The sequence below is a fragment of the Salvelinus fontinalis genome, chromosome 36 (genome assembly GCF_029448725.1).
Source record: "Salvelinus fontinalis isolate EN_2023a chromosome 36, ASM2944872v1, whole genome shotgun sequence".
NCBI classification, from domain to species: Eukaryota; Metazoa; Chordata; class Actinopteri; order Salmoniformes; family Salmonidae; genus Salvelinus; species Salvelinus fontinalis.
Window position 1 is genome coordinate 22,133,476 of NC_074700.1, and position 18,586 is coordinate 22,152,061.

General features: G+C 40.1%; 2 protein-coding genes across 4 annotated transcripts in view; one reads left to right on the top strand and one right to left on the bottom strand.

The window, feature by feature from the left end:
• Positions 1 to 18,586, top strand: part of LOC129835641 (uncharacterized) — a gene marked incomplete at its 5' end in the record, with an annotated part of 390,259 nt that overhangs the window by 53,695 nt on the left and 317,978 nt on the right. The gene's annotated exons all lie outside the window — the stretch shown is intronic.
• Positions 9,578 to 17,561, bottom strand: LOC129835707 (uncharacterized). Of its 3 annotated transcripts, none has more exons than XM_055901459.1 (3): positions 17,449 to 17,561; positions 15,432 to 15,523; positions 9,578 to 11,572 (listed from the first exon to the last, which is right to left on the bottom strand). In XM_055901459.1, the coding sequence occupies exon 3, from the start codon at positions 11,525 to 11,527 to the stop codon at positions 10,502 to 10,504; it is 1,026 nt and encodes a 341-aa protein (XP_055757434.1). In that variant the 5' UTR covers positions 11,528 to 11,572; positions 15,432 to 15,523; positions 17,449 to 17,561; the 3' UTR covers positions 9,578 to 10,501. The 3 variants fall into 3 exon arrangements, with proteins under 3 accessions (XP_055757434.1, XP_055757432.1, XP_055757433.1); XM_055901457.1 differs by having other exon boundaries at positions 17,401 to 17,561; XM_055901458.1 differs by lacking the exon at positions 15,432 to 15,523 and having other exon boundaries at positions 17,401 to 17,561.

An 18,586-nucleotide genomic window follows, 5' to 3' on the forward strand; every position in this document is an offset into this window, starting at 1 on the left:
GATTTCAAAAATGCTTTACAGCGAAAGCTCCACAAAGGATTATGTTATGTCAGAGCAAAGTCACAGAAAAACCCAGCCATTTTTCCAGCCAAAGAGAGGAGTCACAAAAAGCACAATTAGAGACAAAATTAATCACTAACCTTTGATGATATTCATCAGGTGACACTCATAGGCCTTCATGTTACACAATACATGTATGTTTTGTTCAATAAACTGCATATTTATATACAAAAATCTCATTTTACATTGGCGTGTTATGTTCAGTAGTTCCAAAACATGCTGTGATTTTGCAGAAAGCCACATCAATTCACAGAAATACTCATTATAAATGTTGATGAAAATTCAAGTGTTATGCATGGAACTTTAAATAAACTTCTCCTTAAGAACAGCCCTTAGCCGGGGTATATTGGCCACATACCAAGGGCGAATTCTCTTTACTCTTGCCACTGTCGTGGAAAATTGCAAGATTATGTTATAATGCTTGTATTGCATTATAATGGTTGTTTTATTCGACAGAATAGAGTATTGTGTGTGTGTTCCACTGAGGATGGGCCTCTATGAGATAGCACTGACAGAGGAGATTTACGATGTCTTTGGGTAATAAAGCCTAAAGAGCATTCCAGATAACATGAGGTAATGTTTTTGTGCTATACCGTACCAGGGTGAGACGGGTTCCAATTTGGTGTAGGAGGGCCAGACACTGGTCTTTACAATGAAAACTGTTGACACAGCAGTTGCTGTCTGCTATGTTTTATAGATATCTTTCATACAAATCTTAACCTTGTGACCATTCTATGTATCTGTTGTTCGTCATGTAAGTTGAGAGGGGTGCATCTTGGCTATAAAAGATCTTTGTACTTTTCTGTTGGTACTTTCAATGGTTCATTAGAGATGGCGCATCATTGAAAGTCAAAAGGCTATTATTATTATTATATATATCTTATTATTATAAAAAATATAGTTTAAGTATAACTCTGACTGGTGTGTGAAGTTTGTAACTCTCCTCATTTGGTAAAGCAGGAATAAGCCACCACACCACCTATTCGAATTCCTTTATTATGTCCTGTCATAGCTTGGAATAATTATTATTTTGAGGAAACCCTAATTTTGCCTCTAACATCATTACAAGTTATTATTATATTTCTTCTTAATTGTTTCGATAACGTTATGGAAAAAGTTGTATTGTATAAATATGGCAACTCCTCTCTTGCTTGAAAAAAAAATGGGTTCATTTTCAGGCCTTTTGGGCAGGTTTTGAGTGGTCATTGGGCTAGAAACTTTAGCTTGACCTGGCAACCCTGCTACAAACTTGCACCTGCAGCCATTGACGCATTAATTTTGCATATTTCATACACAACATTGTAAGTTATAAACTTTTTGATTAAAATAATACCACAGATGTCTCAAGTTTTGAGGGAGCGTGCAAATGGCATGTTGACTGCCATTTGCACGCCTCCAGCATTGATTTAGTGAATTTTGCAGTACGTCCAATTGGCCTCACAACCTTAGACCCCGTGTAACCATGCCAGCCCAGGACCTCCATATCCGGGCAGATGGCAGACAGCATGTATGGCGTTGTGTGGACGAGTGGTTTGCTGATTTCAACGTTGTGAACAGAGTGCCCTATGGTGGCGGTGGGGTTATGGTATGGGCAGGCATAAGCTACGGACAACAAACACAATTTCATTTTATTGATGGCAATGTGAATGCACAGAGATACCGTGACAAGATCCTGAGGCCCATTGTCTTGCCATTCATCTGCCGCCATCACCTCATGTTTCAGCATGATAATGCACAGCCCCATGTCACAAAGATCTGTACACAATTCCTGGAAGCTAAAAATGGCCCAGTTACTCCATGGCCTGCATACTTACCAGCCATTTCACCCATTGAGCATGTTTGGAATGCTCTAGATCGACATGTATGATAGCGTGTTCTAGTTCCCGCCAATATCGCCAGCAGCATACCACCCTGCATACCACTGTTGGCTTGCTTCTGAAGCTAAGCAGGGTCGGTCCTGGTCAGTCCCTGGATGGGAGACCAGATGCTGCTGGAAGTGGTGTTGGAGGGCCAGTAGGAGGCACTCTTTCCTCTGGTCTAAAAAATATCCCAATGCCCCAGGGCAGTGATTGGGGACACTGCCCTGTGTAGGGTGCCGTCTTTCGGATGGGACGTTAAACGGGTGTCCTGACTCTCTGAGGTCATTAAAGATCCCATGGCACTTATCGTAAGAGTAGGGGTGTTAACCCCGGTGTCCTGGCTAAATTCCCAATCTGGCCCTCAAACCATCTTGGTCACCTAATAATCCCCAGTTTATAATTGGCTCATTCATCCCCCTCCTCTCCCCTGTAACTATTCCCCAGGTCGTTGCTGCAAATGAGAACGTGTTCTCAGTCAACTTACCTGGTAAAATAACGGTTAAAAAAAATAAAAAAAATAAAAAATATCCAACAACTTCGCACATCCATTTTGTGGCCTGTGGAATGTTGTCCCACTCGTCTTCAATGGCTGTGCGAAGTTGCTGGATATTGTGAGGAATTAGTGGGATAACATTCCACAGGCCACAATCAACACCCTGATCAACTCTATGCGAAGGAAATGTGTGGTGCTGTATGAGGCAAATGGTCATTTTTGTAACTACAACAGAGAAAGGCAAATGTGACTTACCACCTGGATTCGGACTTATGTAGCAAAATTGCTTTTTTTTTTTACATTGGATAAAAGTAGAGACTCAGAGCTACAAATGGTATATCATACACTGCATTTGAGGAACAATGGGAAAGTAATTCTGCTTTGAAAGTTGATAAACTTGTGAACTCACTTTTGAGAAAAGGGCCTTTGAATGTTTTGGTACCTACTCGAGAGCTCTCCTTTGTCTACACCCATTCAGCATTGTTCACACCCTCTTAAGCCAGCACCACCCATCTCTTTACGGATTCACATGTGAGGTCATGTGCTAAACAGTGAGTAGTGTAGTAAAGATCAAGACTAAAAGTGGAAGCCTACATTAAGTAAAAATTCCAGGTAAACAGACAGTGTCCAGATGTACAGATACCTTAATAGAAAATGACTGAAGTAAAAGTAAAAGTCACCCAGTAAAATACCACTTGAGTAAAAGTCTAAAAGTATTTGGTTTAGGATCATGCAGACACCTCAGAGCGGTGGGGTAGGCTGTTTGGAGTGTTTTTTCAAACTGGGTTAAAAAATATATATCTAATAAATCTATACCTCCCAAGTAATGAATTCTACTTCATAATAAAGTTCTGTTTCAGATATGCAGAGGTGCTTTTCATGAAACACTAACAACACGTCTTCAGTAGCTTTGCTGGATTTTTGCCAACAAACCAGGGGAGGCGTTCCAGGACTGTTGTCTTCCGGGGTGCCACAATGTTGAAGGTCTGAAAAACAATACACAAAAGAAAACACTTTACTTTACATATTTGTGAGTACTTATATGTGTGGCATTTATGATACCTTAAATGCAGAAAAAGCTAAAAGAATGATTTTGAGGTGCTCCCTTGAGAGGTTGTATTTAGTTAGGTTGTATTTAGTGAGGTTTTACAGAATATTTGCGCTACTAACAAGTTTTCTGAATATTTCAAATATGCAACATTAGTCTTCAAGAGTATGACTTTGATATGTTTTGATATGCACTTTTAGGAGTTCCACACACAGTATTGTGTTGCCACTGAAGCCCAGCATTGCATGTTTACTACATTTCCAGAAAATGACAAAACTGTTTGAAAAAATAAAATTCAAAAGTCAAATGGTTCAAAATGAATTCACATGTGCATTGGTTGCTCAACTCAATGGATTGTGGGTCCATTATATTAACATTGGGCACTGTTACGATTACTCCCCCTCATGATTGGCAGCAATGTACCAGAAAGTCTACATAGGATATATTGATGGACTTGAAAGAGATTGTTAAACTGGTTGTCTCCACTCAATACTGAGAGTCCTAATCCAGGCACTTGTCATCTCCCGTCTGGATTACTGCAACTCGCTGTTGGCTGGGCTCCCTGCCTGTGCCATCAAACCCCTACAACTCATCCAGAACGCCGCAGCCCGTCTGGTGTTCAACCTTCCCAAGTTCTCTCACGTCACCCCGCTCCTCCGCTCTCTCCACTGGCTTCCAGTTGAAGCTCGCATCCGCTACAAGACCATGGTGCTTGCCTACGGAGCTGTGAGGGGAACGGCACCTCAGTACCTTCAGGCTCTGATCAGGCCCTACACCCAAACAAGGGCACTGCGTTCATCCACCTCTGGCCTGCTCGCCTCCCTACCACTGAGGAAGTACAGTTCCCGCTCAGCCCAGTCAAAACTGTTCGCTGCTCTGGCACCCCAATGGTGGAACAAACTCCCTCACGACGCCAGGACAGCGGAGTCAATCACCACCTTCCGGAGACACCTGAAACCCCACCTCTTCAAGGAATACCTAGGATAGGATAAAGCAATCCTTCTGCCCCCCCCCCCCCCCTTAAAAGATTTAGATGCACTATTGTAAAGTGGTTGTTCCACTGGATGTCATTAGGTGAATGCACCAATTTGTAAGTCGCTCTGGATAAGAGCGTCTGCTAAATGACTTAAATGTAAATGTAAATGTAAATGAGTCAATATGGTGAATTATTGTCCTGTGTGCACTGATTGTTGATTTTGGGTCTGGTCAAGACTGGGACTACTTGTTTTACTAGCCAATGTTTTACTAGTTGAGCACCTATTAATGGTTTTATTCAGTATAATGTACAGAATATTTGCACTACAAACTGTTGGAAGAAAAAAGACTCAAGCAAGCAGCTGTTGAAATATTAAGATAAGTCCTCTCAACATGCATGTCTGAGTGCAGCTGTGAATCCTGGCAATATGAAACAACTAGCATTTACAATGTAAAAATGTAAGTGTTTTTAACTTCTCTAGGGTAGGGGGCAGCATTGGGAATTTTGGATGAAAAGCATGCCCAAATTAAACTGCTTGCTATTCAGCCATAAAAACTAGAATATGCATATAATTAGATCTGGATAGAAAACACTCTGAAGTTTCTAAAACTGTTTGAATGATGTCTGTGAGTATAACAGAACTCATATGGCAGGAAAAAAACGGAGAAAAAATCCAACCAGGAAGTGGGAAATCTGAGGTTTGTAGTTTTTCGACTCTTGCCCTATCAAATACACAGTGTCTATGGGGTCATGTTGCACTTCCTAAGGCTTCCACTAGACGTCAACAGTCTTTAGAACGTTGTTTGAGGCTTCTACTGTGAAGTGGGGCCGAATGAGAGGGGAAAGAGTCAGAGGTCTGCCAGCAGCCACGAACTCAGTCTCGCGCGTTCACGTGAGAGCGACCTGCGTTCCATTGCATTTCTGAAGACAAAGGAATTCTCCGGTTGGAACATTATTGAAGATTTATGTTAAAAACATCCTAAAGATTGATTCTATACATCGTTTGACATGTTTCTACGGACTGTAACGGAACTTTTTGCATCATGAAGTTGGATTACTGGGTTACTGGGCTGAACGCGCTAACAACAAGGAGGAATTTGGACATAAATGATGGACATTATCGAACAAAACAAACATTTATTGTGGAACTGGGATTCCTGGAAGTGCATTCTGATGAAGATCATCAAAGGTAAGTACATTTTTATAATGCTATTTCTGACTTCTGTTGACTCCAAAATGGCGGATATCAATTTGGCTTGATTTGTCGTCTGTACGCCGTACTCAGATTATTGCATGGTTTGCTTTGTCTGTAAAGTTTTTTTGAAATCTGACACAGCGGTTGCATTAAGGAGAAGTATATCTTTAATTCTGTGAATAACACTTGTATCGTTTATCAATGTTTATTATGAGTATTTCTGTAAATCACTGGATGTTTTGGAACTACTGAACATAACGCGCCAATGTATACTGAGATTTTTTTATATAAATATGAACTTTACCGAACAAAACATACATGTATTGTGTAACATGAAGTCCTATGAGTGTCATCTGATGAAGATCATCAAAGGTTAGTGATTAATTTTATCTATATTTCTGCTTTTTGTGACTCCTCTCTTTGGCTGGAAAAATGGCTGTGTTTTTCTGTGACTTGGCTCTGACCTAACATAATCGTTTGGTTTGCGTTCGTGGTAAAGCCTTTTTGAAATCGGACACTGTGGCTGGATTTACAACAAGTGTATCTTTAAAATGGTGTAAAATACATGTATGTTTGAGGAATTGTAATTATGGGATTTCTGTTGTTTTGAATTTGGCGCCCTGCAGTTTCACTGGCTGCTGACAGGTGGGACGCTACCGTCCCACGTACCCTAGAGAGGTTTAACAATGAAAAATCCATCAGCCGAGAAAAATAATGTAAGTTGAGAGGACTTATGACTTGACTCAGTAGTCAAAGTATGTTGAACTTCTGTGCTGAAAAGTTGAATTCAAGTTGACATAACTTAATATTTTTTTACAGGGAATCAGATTCATTGGAATATGCATTTAGAAATTCTTGAATTACTGTTTCATGAGCGAATTAGAGCAAAAGGTTTTAAACTATTGTCTTTCTTGTATTTTGATTTAAAGTATATATCCTCCCTAGTGGCGCTCTCTGTTGAGTTTTAGCCACATGAGGGAAAAAAGACTGTTCGGCTTCAGCAAGCATCCTAAAAGCTCAACAAATGTCTGTCTGACAAATCAGCCTGCCTGATTGGGGTTGTTTTTGGTGTATCAGTAATATAGGCCTACTATGCTATTATATTCAGGTTCTATTATGTAAAATACACATTAATCATTAGGCCTATGTCATCTTGAAAGACATAGGCTACAATCAGACAGGGCGAGTTCATTAACTTTGTCATACATGATCCCCAAGTCCATAACAAACTGTTTTGAGGACAGCCGTTTTAGCAACCCCTTGTAGAGTTTTCTGTCTTTGGCTGTTCTTGTTACATCGGATTTTTGTATTTGTATTTATTATGGATCCCCATAACTATTCCTTCTACTATTCCTGGGGTCCAGCAAAATTAAGGCAGTTATACAACATTACAATACATTCATAACAGATTTCACAACCCACTAAGTGTGTGATCTCAGGCCCCTACGCCACTACCACATACAGTTGAAGTTGGAAGTTTACATACACTTAGGTTGGAGTCATTAAAACTTGTTTTTCAACCACTCCACAAATTTCTTGTTAATTAACAAACTATAGTTTTGGAATGTCGGTTAGGACATCTACTTTGTGCATGACACAAGTCATTTTTTAAACAATTGTTTACAGACAGATTATTACACTTATAATTCACTGTATCAAAATTCCAGTGGGTCAGAAGTTTACATACACTAAGTTGACTGTGCCTTTAAACAGCTTGGAAAATTCCAGAAAATGATGTCATGGCTTTAGAAGCTTCTGATAGGCTAATTGACATCATTTGAGTCAATTGGAGGTGTACCTGTGGATGTATTTCAAGTCCTACCTTCAAACTCAGTGCCTCTTTGCTTGACATCATGAAAAATCTAAAGAAATCAGCCAAGACCTCAGACCTCTTTTTTAGACCTCCACATGTCTGGTTCATTCTTGGGAGCAATTTCCAAACGCCTGAAGGTACCACGTTCATCGGTACAAACAATAGTACGCAAGTATAAACATCATGGGACCACGCAGCCGTCATACTGCTCAGGAAGGAGATGCGTTCTGTCTCCTAGAAATGAACGTACTTTGGTGCGAAAGTGCAAATCAATCCCAGAACAACAGCAAAGGACCTTGTGAAGATGCTGGAGGAAACAGGTACAAAAGTATCTATATCCACAGCAAAATGAGTCCTATATCAACATAACCTGAAAGGCCGCTCAGCAAGGAAGAAGCCACTCCACCAAAACCGCCATAAAAAAGCCAGACTACGGTTTGCAACTGCACATGGGGACAAAGATCGTACTTTTTGGAGAAATGTCCTCTGGTCTGATGAAACAAAAATAGAACTGTTTGGCTGTAATGACCATCGTTATGTTTGGAGGAAAAAGGGGGAGGCTCTATGTAAAACTGTGCCAGCTCAAAGTGAGCGCCGGGCGTTTTGGACCAGGAAAGAGACATTTATTTTCGCCACTTTTTCCTGCAGTCAGCACCCAGGGAGTTGGTTACCTCTAGGCTGCTTTACATATTTATTTGGTTTGTCATTCTATCGTTTTAATTGAATTTAAGGGGTAATTAAAAATAATTCATAAAATGTCTCTAATTGATAAAAGTGATGGAGCACCGCTCTCCAACGCTCCAGCAGCACTACCACCCTGCACAACATTGTGATTATGGTTCAGATCAACCCATTTCCCCCTTTAGCCAGAGCAGGGGGACACTACAGATGGAGGAGTGAACAGGAAGATCCAGAAGTTCTATAATATCCTCCAATGTTCTTTATGGGCAACTTGTTTTGATATTTTGGGTGTTATACCTTTTGGTTTAAAGTAACTTAAAGGATTTGGGCATTATTTCTGAAGCATCCTGTCGAAGGCCATACCACTCCCATTGTTTCACTAGCAGCGATGCTAATGATGGCTGTGGGGTGAGTAAATAAAGAAAACTAAGCCATATTTTTTGTCAATATATTCAATACCCCCCAAAAAGTTTGTTGTAGTTAGTTGCAAAATTGTTTTTTATTAGTATTATGACTGGTAATGTTTGTACTGATCAAATACATCTTGATATTTTCCAACGAAAATCTTCACCACGCTGTAAACTCTCAATGACCAGGTGTCATTGACCACTGCTGTACACTGACCCATCTGAGTGTTGTTCCTGTGATGAATGTTGTCCTGTGGGGTTCTCTCGAGTGGCGCAGCGGTCTAAGGCCCTGCATCTCAGTGCTAGAGGTGTCACTTCTGACATCCTGGTTTGATTCCAGACTGTATCACAACCGGCCGTGAGTCCCATAGGGCGACGCACAATTGATCCAGAGTCCTCCGGGATTGGCTGGAGTAGGCTGTCATTGCAAATAAGAATTTGTTCTTAACTGACTTGCCTAGTTAAATAAAGGTTATATTTAAATATATATATAAATAAAAAACATGTAGCTGTAGGGGGCAGTGTGTTCATGTTTTATTGTCTGTCATGTTTCATTACCAGGTGACTGTGGAGCAGGAGGAGAGTGAGACTCCCTGGAGGCCTGGACCAAAGCTCTGGACTGGGAATGTGACCCTGGACCAGAGATATGAAATGTAACATTTACATGTATTAAACACAAACATTTTTGCTATGATTAAACACATGTTTTTATTACTTTACAGTGGGGCAAAAAAGTATTTAGTCAGCCACCAATTGTGCAAGTTCTCCCACTTAAAAAGATGAGAGAGGCCTGTAATTTTCATCATAGGTACACTTCAACTATGACAGACAAAATGAGAAATAAAATCCAGAAAATCACATTCTTGTTCTGTCCATACTGTCATAGAAGCCATTGTTACAAGGATGCAAAGATATGCCCTCTCTCTATGGTACTGTTCTAGGTCCTGAACAAGGACACAAACATGGTGGGGAAAACTTAATGATTGTTTACATGTTCATGAGGAAAATATATAATAAAGGTTATAATCAAGACAACAACAACAAATCCTGTTAATTACATCATTGTTTATTATAATTATGAATGTTTGTACTGATTAAAAACGTCTTGATATGTTCCAAATCATTTAATAAAAGATATGAACTGTGAATAGGATTGTTGTTGATACAAAGTGATAACTCGTTGGCCAATCAAGGAGGATCACAAACAAGTCCATCTGTTATTTAGTTGCAACTAGCCTCTACGTATTTACATTTTGGTCATACTTATCCAGAGTGACTTACAGTCAGTGCATTCATTTAAGCTAGGTAAGACAACTACATATCAAAGTAATTGCAAGTAAAAACGTTTTCCATTAAAAGCAGTTATCAGCAAAGCCCAGTGCTTAGTAGGAAAAAGACAAGTGCAAGTGTTAGGCTGGGGGTTACATCCGACGTGGGTTATCAAAAATGCAGCTTTTAAAGTTCCCGCGGTCACGGAGATCTCATTCACGGTAACCGCTGCATATGTCGACTCAATTGGAAATTGCCTTTCAAAGCTGCATTGTTGACAACCCGCAGTCGGATTTAACTCCGGCCTTCGAGCAAAACACAACTACAACAGTATGTTTATTTTTGTATATCTTTTATTTTTTTTACATTTTCCACAGGTATCGTCCATCCCAAATTCACCAGATCTCTCCCTTATCACTCCAGTAGAGGCTGGTGGGAGGAGCTATAGGAGGATGGGCTCATTTTAATGGGAGGGAAAGGGAATTAATGGAACGAATTAATGGAACACATCACACATATGGAAACCACATGTTAGCCTCAGTTCCATTTATTACATTCCAGTCATTACAATGAACCAGTCCTCCTATAGCTCCTCCCACCAGCCTCCACTCCTTCAAATAATTATTAGCCCTCAAATAGCCTTCAGTACTGGGCTTTATCACAATGTATCTTTCCTTGATTCCTCACATCCCATAATCTCTCATCCTCCAGTATTGGAGGTCCCTCCCAATGGTCCTCTTCCAATGCAGTTTGAGAAGGTGACGACAGAATGAGAGGAATCGAGGGTAAGTGAATTGGGTAGTATGCCTACCTCATTCCACTCTATACGATGTGCCCTGCATATATACCAACACAGGACACAGTCAGTGATGGGTCTCAGGCACGGCAGGTAGAGGAAAAAATAATCATATCTAAACTCATCTGTCCAAGCAGGTCCGTAGTGTTGTATTATCCAGTAGAGGGAATCAGGAACATAGAGTATCACATAAGTTAACATGGCCACTGCTAATACCTTCAAACTCTGACTAGTTTTGGTGGGGTTCAAGGGTTTTAGGATCATTATACATGCTGCAGCAGCTGTGCACAAAACTCCAAAGAAATTTAAAAAAATATAGCAAAGATAATTATTCATATCATCCACATTTACTAAAAATGCAATTACAATGTAGCCGAGCCAAACAGCTGCAGAGAGGAGATAGAAGAAACACTTAAGCTTGAACCCCGGTGGAGTGGAAGACCGTGTACGACTCAGACAGAATATATTCTCCAGAGCAACCAGCAGGTGAAAAATCTGGCCGCAGAATCTTGACAGAATGAACAGTTGGAGTAATGCATGGCACGAACTATAACAGGAAATCCCCATTAGTTTAATTCCCACAACAAAAAGGGAAGTGATCAGCTGCACTGTGTCATTGATAAGGAGGGACACAAGAAAGACTGTGACAAGTGCTCTTTCACGGAGTTTACAACAGGCAAACCAGATAATCCAACAGACAGGGAGAATACCAAGGAGAATAAGCACTGACGCTACAATGGCCCCTGAGTCAGGGAGGTTGTGGGCATCGTCAGGGCGGAAATGGTCATCATCAGGGCGGAAATGGTCATCGTCAGGGCGGAAATGGTCATCGTCAGGGCGGAAATGGTCATCATCAGGGCGGAAATGGTCATCGTCAGGGCTGTAATAGTAATTGTCAGGATACAGAGGATAATCTGTGTAGTTTTCCATGGTGTGATGGTGTTTGGTCACCGTTGTTTCTTTACCTCCAGTCTCCTAGGTGACAAGAAAAGGAAAAAGAGGATAGTTAAATATTTATCAGGGCTTGAGAAACCTTTTTATTGACGCCATGTAAGTACCCTGTTACTTTTCCTAATCTAAATTAGTTTTAAATTGTAAATGTAACGCTACTAGATTGAGAATAAATTTAGATACTACCTGATACATTTTCAAAATGCTACACATGGCAACATCATGTTTGAAATTGTCACGATCGTGTGGAGGAGAGACGGACCAAAACGCAGCATGTGGAAAATAAGCCATCTTCTTTTATTATAACGACGAAGATGAACATGAAACAAAACACTTATACAAACTATACAAAAACAATAAACGACCGTGAAGCTACAAACGCAAGTGCACACACAAACTACTTACGTTCAACATAGACAATTCCCCACAAACAGCTAAAGCCTATGGTTGCCTTAAATATGGCTCCCAATCAGAGACAACAATAACCAGCTGTCTCTAATTGAGACCCAATTCAGGCAACCATAGACTTTCCTAGATACCTACACTCAACCATAGACACAGCTAGACTACTATACTAAACATAAACCCAACTACTCTAATAAACCCCCTAAACCTTACAACCACCCTAGACACTACAAAAAACACATACATTCCCCATGTCACACCCTGACCTAACCAAAATTATTAAGAAAACAAAGAATACTAAGGCCAGGGCGTGACAGAAATACACTGCATGTAATAGAAAAGTACTTGATCACTTTATTTTACCCAAATCTTCGAACACTGCACTACAAGTGGAGATTGAAATTAAAATGCTTATTATCAAGTAGCCTAACCATAAAAATGTGAGATCAATCATAAACAGTGAATGGCAGTAATGTGTTTGTAGGAATAAAATAACAATATTCTCATGTGTAAGTTTTATGAATTAGTTCTATTTTTTTCACTCATTTTTGGATTGTACTTCAATTACTGGCCGTGTCAGAATACCCATACTTGCGTCCTAAATAATAGGCTGTTTTAGTATGCAAAATAATAAAGTTTAATAGTATGCAACATTTTGAAAATGTACACTTTTGGGGTCGGTTTCCCTAATCCTGGACTAAAACGTATGTTCAATATAGACTCAAGAGGAAGAGGATGAAGAGCATGAGGAAAGCAGAGATTTGAATCTGAGGAAGACGGTGATAAAAATGGAGATGGAGTGTCAAAGAAGAAGTGCAAACAGAGTGAGCAGGGCACCAGACAGTTCTGTAGGGGAAATGGCATTTGGAACCTGAGCATGGCATCGATGGACATGATGAAGAAGAATCTGGTCCAGTTGCAGTGCCATTTTTGGATCCTTGCCTTTTGGTGGATCGATTTGTAGTTTCAGGGTGGGTGGGAAAGGAGTTGGGTGTTTGTTTGTTGAATCAGTGAAGGTAATCTGTAGTGGACATGTGACATTTGTTTGTGTTTCTTCTGATCAGAGGGAGCAGGTGCTCCATGTCACGCATCTTGGGTCAAGATATATTTTTTCTTTGCTCTTATGAACAGGGCGCCATTGCAATTAGGGATTTCTGGGGTAAAGTTAAGTGTGGAGGTGGAGCAATTGAAGTTGAAAATTCCTGCCGTTTGTGATGCCCGTCGTTTGGTGCGACGGGCAGACCCGGTGGGGAGCGTGGTAAAATAGAGGAGCCACTGTCAGTCCTTTGGAGTCAGAGTCTCTACACGACAAAGTCATGTTTGGATATATCAGATGTCCTATTATAGCTTTTGTAGAGGAAGATGGGTCAAGGGTGAGGCATCCTAAGAGGATATCAGTGAGTAGTAGATTTGTGCCAGCACAGAGGAATAGGCCAACGAGGGATTTATGCTTCAGTAAGGTTGGCTTCTTCGCAGTCATAGCAATGGTTATCAAATGTACCGCAGAAATGCAACGTAAATCACAGAAAATAGATGTGGCAGCTGCAGAGAAGTATTTGGGTATACGAGATTTGACTTCAGAAGAGTTACAGGGTGTGTTGACTGGTGGTGTCCTATCCTCCAAGGTCATTGGCATGGTACAAGAGCAGATAAGGTCAAAGAAGTGGAATGGAGTCTTGGGTTTTTAATGAGTGTAGATGGTAGCTTTTGTTATCAATGTTCATAAACTTCAATTAATCTACTCAGTCTGCAACCCAGAGTTTGTAAGGTTCTGGTTGAATGAAACAGACAAGAGTTCCCAGCTTACAATAGTCGAAACGTTTATTCACGAGAGCACTCTGATGTCCATTATACAAAGACATCCATTTTATACTTGCGCACATACTTCCACACAAACAGTGAGTATCCTACGCACATACATACACACGAACAGTAGGTGAGTTGTATCCATCTCCAGAGTTCTCACCCCTGTGTATGACTACCCAGCCGACAGTTCCATTCCCCCGAGATTAGAGAAACCTTGAGAAGTACTCCCTGTCCTATCATAAGTTTCTCAGAGTTGTAGCCAGGTCGAGTCAAACACAGTTGAACTGTTCTCAGTATTTTCATACACATTTCTCTCACACCCAAGTCTCTTCTGAACCTTAGTCGGACTTATGTTCAATACTTTAATTATTCCTTATACATGCTACATAAACTATAATCCCTAATAGTTAGGTTTCAGGGTATAATTATTTAATCATTATCTTTAAACATATAAATCATTTTATTATAGCTGCAGAGAAGTACTAGATTTCTGCAGAAGAGTTAAAATATGTTTTGAGATTTGTATTTTTTGGTATATAGGCGTCGGGTTGGTTGGTGGTTAAATTGTTATTTTTCCCCCCTTTTGTATTTTGTATCACAAATGTAACGTGATTGAACACACTACCGTACAGTAGGTGGCGACATGCAAACGCCATGAAGAAGAAAGAAAGAAATCATAGAATAGCAGGAAACACAATCGCGCATGACGCATTCTCAGTATGGAAAAATATTTCTGTTCTCTCATTGAAAGGTGTTTCTTGTTCTCTTGTCCTTCAGAGTTCTTAAACTAAATACTAATCCATCTTCTGATTTCTGAATCTGCCAGCACCGGGGACTCTGGATGTGGCTGTGTTATTGATGTCATGTTAATCAGGCCTTTTGATTTGAACATATGGGTTATTTTAGTTTTGTAGGCTAGGCTACCTATTTCATTATTTAATTCATGGATTAAGCCTTAACAGTCATTCTGATCTTGTTCCCAATGATCAGTGCTTTATTTTATGTTGCTGTCCAGCCGTTCTGAATTTGTGATGCATGCGACTGTCCAGATATTTCTGTGCAATAGGCTTTTGATTTGAACATGTGTGTGTACTAGGCAATTTGATTTACTGTATATATGTTAAAGCACTTGTCACTAATAAATATGTTGAAATTCTGTTTGTCTTCAGTCCTTTTTAAATAGGATAGATGGGCTATATGGGCTTAGGCAGGGCTGTCAAACTCATTCCATGGAGGGCTGAGTGTCTGCAGGGTTTTGGTTTTTCCATTCAATTAAGCCCTAGACAACCATATGTGGGGAGTTCCTTACTAATTAGTGGCCTTAATTTATCAATCAAGTACAAGGGAAGAGCGAAAACTTATCATGTTCACAAACTTATCACATTGATGTTACATGATTTTGTTCATGATTGATAATACATTTTAAAAATGGTCAGGATTGTTTCTCCTTTATACATGTTTGTTTGCTATTTGCAGTGTTGTAGTCGAGTCACTAAACCTGTCTGTGCAGGGGTGATGTTATGAATTTTTGTGTGTGTCTATGTCGTCAATGGTATGTGTATGTTTTGTATCGTAAAAAAAAGGACTAAAAATAAAATCTTACAAAAAAAGGATAGTATTAACATGTTACATAATAAAGGAATTACCTTTAAATTGGTGTTTTTAGGCCTACCTTAATTCTTTAACTTTTTGCAGTCAACAGTGGAGTGTGGTCTCTCACCCAGTGTATAAAAGCTGACGATACCAATGGGCCTGGCTGTTTTCCTGCGGAAGGGAATTATTTGTAACAGTGTCGTTTACAAAAAAATGTAGAACTAAGAACAGATATAGCCCTTGGTTCACTCCAGACCTGACTGCCCTCGACCAGCACAAAAACATAATGTGACGTACTTCACTAGCGTTGAATAGTCCCCGCGATATGCAACTTTTCAGAGAAGTCAGGAACCAATACACAGTCAGTTTGAAAAAGCTAGCCTTTGCTTTCCTAACAGAAATGTGCATCCTGTAGCTCTAACTCCAAAAAGTTTTGGGACACCAAAGTCCATGGAGAATAAGAGCATCTCCTCCCAGCTGCCCACTGCACAGAGGCTAGGAAACAGTGTCACCACCGATAAATCCACGATAATCGAGAATTTCAATAAGCATTTCTCTACGGCTGGCCATGCTTTTCTCTTGGCTACGCCAACCCCGGCCAACAGCTCCGCATCCCCCGCAGCTACTTGCCTAAGCCTCTCCAGCTTCTCCTTCACCCAAATCCAGATAGCTGATGTTCTGAAAGAGCTGCAAAACCTGGACCCGTACAAATCAACAGGGCTAGACATTCTGGACCCTCTCTAAAATTATCCACCGCCATTGTTGCAACACCTATTACTAGTCTGTTCAACCTTTCGTATCGTCCGAGATTCCCAATGATTGGAAAGCTGCCGCGATCATCCCCCTCTTCAAAGGGGGTGACACTCTAGACCCAAACTGTTACAGACCTATATCCATCCTGCCCTGCCTTTATAAAGTCTTCGAAAGCCAAGTTAACAAACAGATCACTGACCATTTCGAATCCCACCGTACCTTCTCTGCTGTGCAATCCTGTTTCAGAGCTGGTCACAGGTGCACCTCAGCCACGCTCAAGGTACAAAATGATATCATAACCGCCATCGATAAAAGACAGTACTGTGCAACCATCTTCATCGACCTGGCCAAGGCTTTCGACTGTAAATCACTGTATTCTTATCGGCAGACTCAACAGCCTTGGTTTCTCTAATGACTGTCTCGCCTGGTTCACCAACTACTTCTCAGAGTTCAGTGTGTCAAATAAGAGGGCCTGTAGTCCGGACCTCTGGCAGTCTTTATGGGGGTACCACAGGGTTCCATTCTCGGGCCGACTCTTCTGTATATATCACGTTGTCGCTCTTGCTGCGGGTGATTCCTTGATCCAGCTCTACGCAGACGACACTATTCTGTATACATCTGGCCCTTTGGACACTTAATAAACCTCCAATCGAGCATCAATGCCATACAACAGTTCTTCCGTGGCCTCCAACTGCTCTTAAATGCTAGTAAAACTAAATGCATGCTCTTCAACCGATCGCTGCCAGCACCCGCCCACCCGACAAGCATCACTAATCTGGACGGTTCTGACTTAAAATATGTGGACAACTACAAATACCTAGGTGTCTGGTTAGACTGTAAACTCTCCCTCCAGACTCATATTAAGCATCTCCAATCCAAAATTTAATCTAGAATCGGCTTCCTATTTCGCTACAAAGCCTCCTTCACTCACACTGTCAAACATACCCTTGTAAAACTGACTATCCTACCGATCCTAGACTTTGGAGAGGTCATTTACAAAATATCCTCCAACACTCTACTCAGCAAACTGGATGCAGTCTATCACAGTGCCATTCGTTTTGTCACCAAAGCCCCATATATCACCCACCACTGGTATTAATTTAGAATTTTCACCCCAAATCTTTTTTATAAAAAATTCCAGATTGTATCTTGTTTGGGGATTGAACACATTACGTTAATTTGTTTACATTATATTGACATTAAACTATAACGAGAAATCACCCAAGCAATATGATTGTATTAACATGTTACATAATGTCGAAATTGCCTTTAAATTAAGTTGTGTTTAGGCCTACCTTAATTATTCAACTATTTGCAGTCGACAGTGAAGTGTGGTCTCTCACCCAGTGTATGAAAAGCTGAGGATACCAAAAGATCTGGCTGTTTATCTGCGCAAGTTAATTATTTATAACAGCGACATTTAGTAAAACAAAATGTAGGATATGGACACTTTCACTTTCACTTAGTCAGCATGCACTTCTCCCTCAGGGCAATACAAATATATCTTAAAGGCACATTGTGGGCTCAAGTGTGGGCCATACTGAAATTAAGTTTATTCTTGATGTTTTGTGTAAATTAAATAAACCTTAGAGATGATCTATTTTATACGTGTTTTGTTTGTTTACCCATTTGTAATATTAAAATAAAACAATTATAATCTGAGTTTCATTTTCAATTTCAGAAAAAGTATTTTGCTAGAATTACACTGTACTACATGTAACAATTGAAATGCTTATTATCAAGTAGCCTAGGGTAGGGGTTCAGGTTAGGGTTAAGGGGTTGGACGTCCCAAGGATGCCAGATAGCTCTGGCCTTGCCACAACTCTACACTATAAAATGTTTCAGACAATTCAGGTAAATTTATATCTGACTCTTTACAGTTTGGATATCAATAGAATGTAAATAAATTAAAATTGAATCTATTCATTATTTTATGTATTTAAAAAAAGTAAGAGAACAATATAATTTTTGCTAAATACTTTTTGGGAGAATTAAAGATAAAATCCACAAGTGATATATTTTGTATTTTAATATTACAACTGATAAACAAATAAAACCCTAATAAGTCCCTATGGAAAGTATTTTTCGTGGAATTCCACCTTTACTTTTTCAATGATTTAGTTTATAAACCGGAGAAACAGTAAAAATTGGATTTTACCCACTCAACCATACAGCCACACTGAGTACATAGTATGCAGTTTAAATACTGTATGTAGTACGTTAGAATGGGTGGTCGGAGAATAACACTAAAACCGGGTGGACACTACATGACTTTCAAAATCCTTAAATCGCTAAGCCGCTCACATTAAACAACTGTCTTCCCTGTCGTTCTATTGCGTTTCCAATGTAGTGGCACAGACAAGGGGTCACACACTACAAGATCAATCACTTGGTTGTGATTTATCTGGGGGGGAATTCTGGGGGGGGAATTGCCCTAGCTCTCACTCTCCGATCCAACAGGTCCCAGACATGCTCAATGCT

Coding starts and splice junctions, on each gene's coding strand:
- LOC129835707 (XM_055901459.1), bottom strand. CDS start 11,527: ATGGAAAACTACACAGATTATCCTCTGTATCCTGACAATTACTATTAC.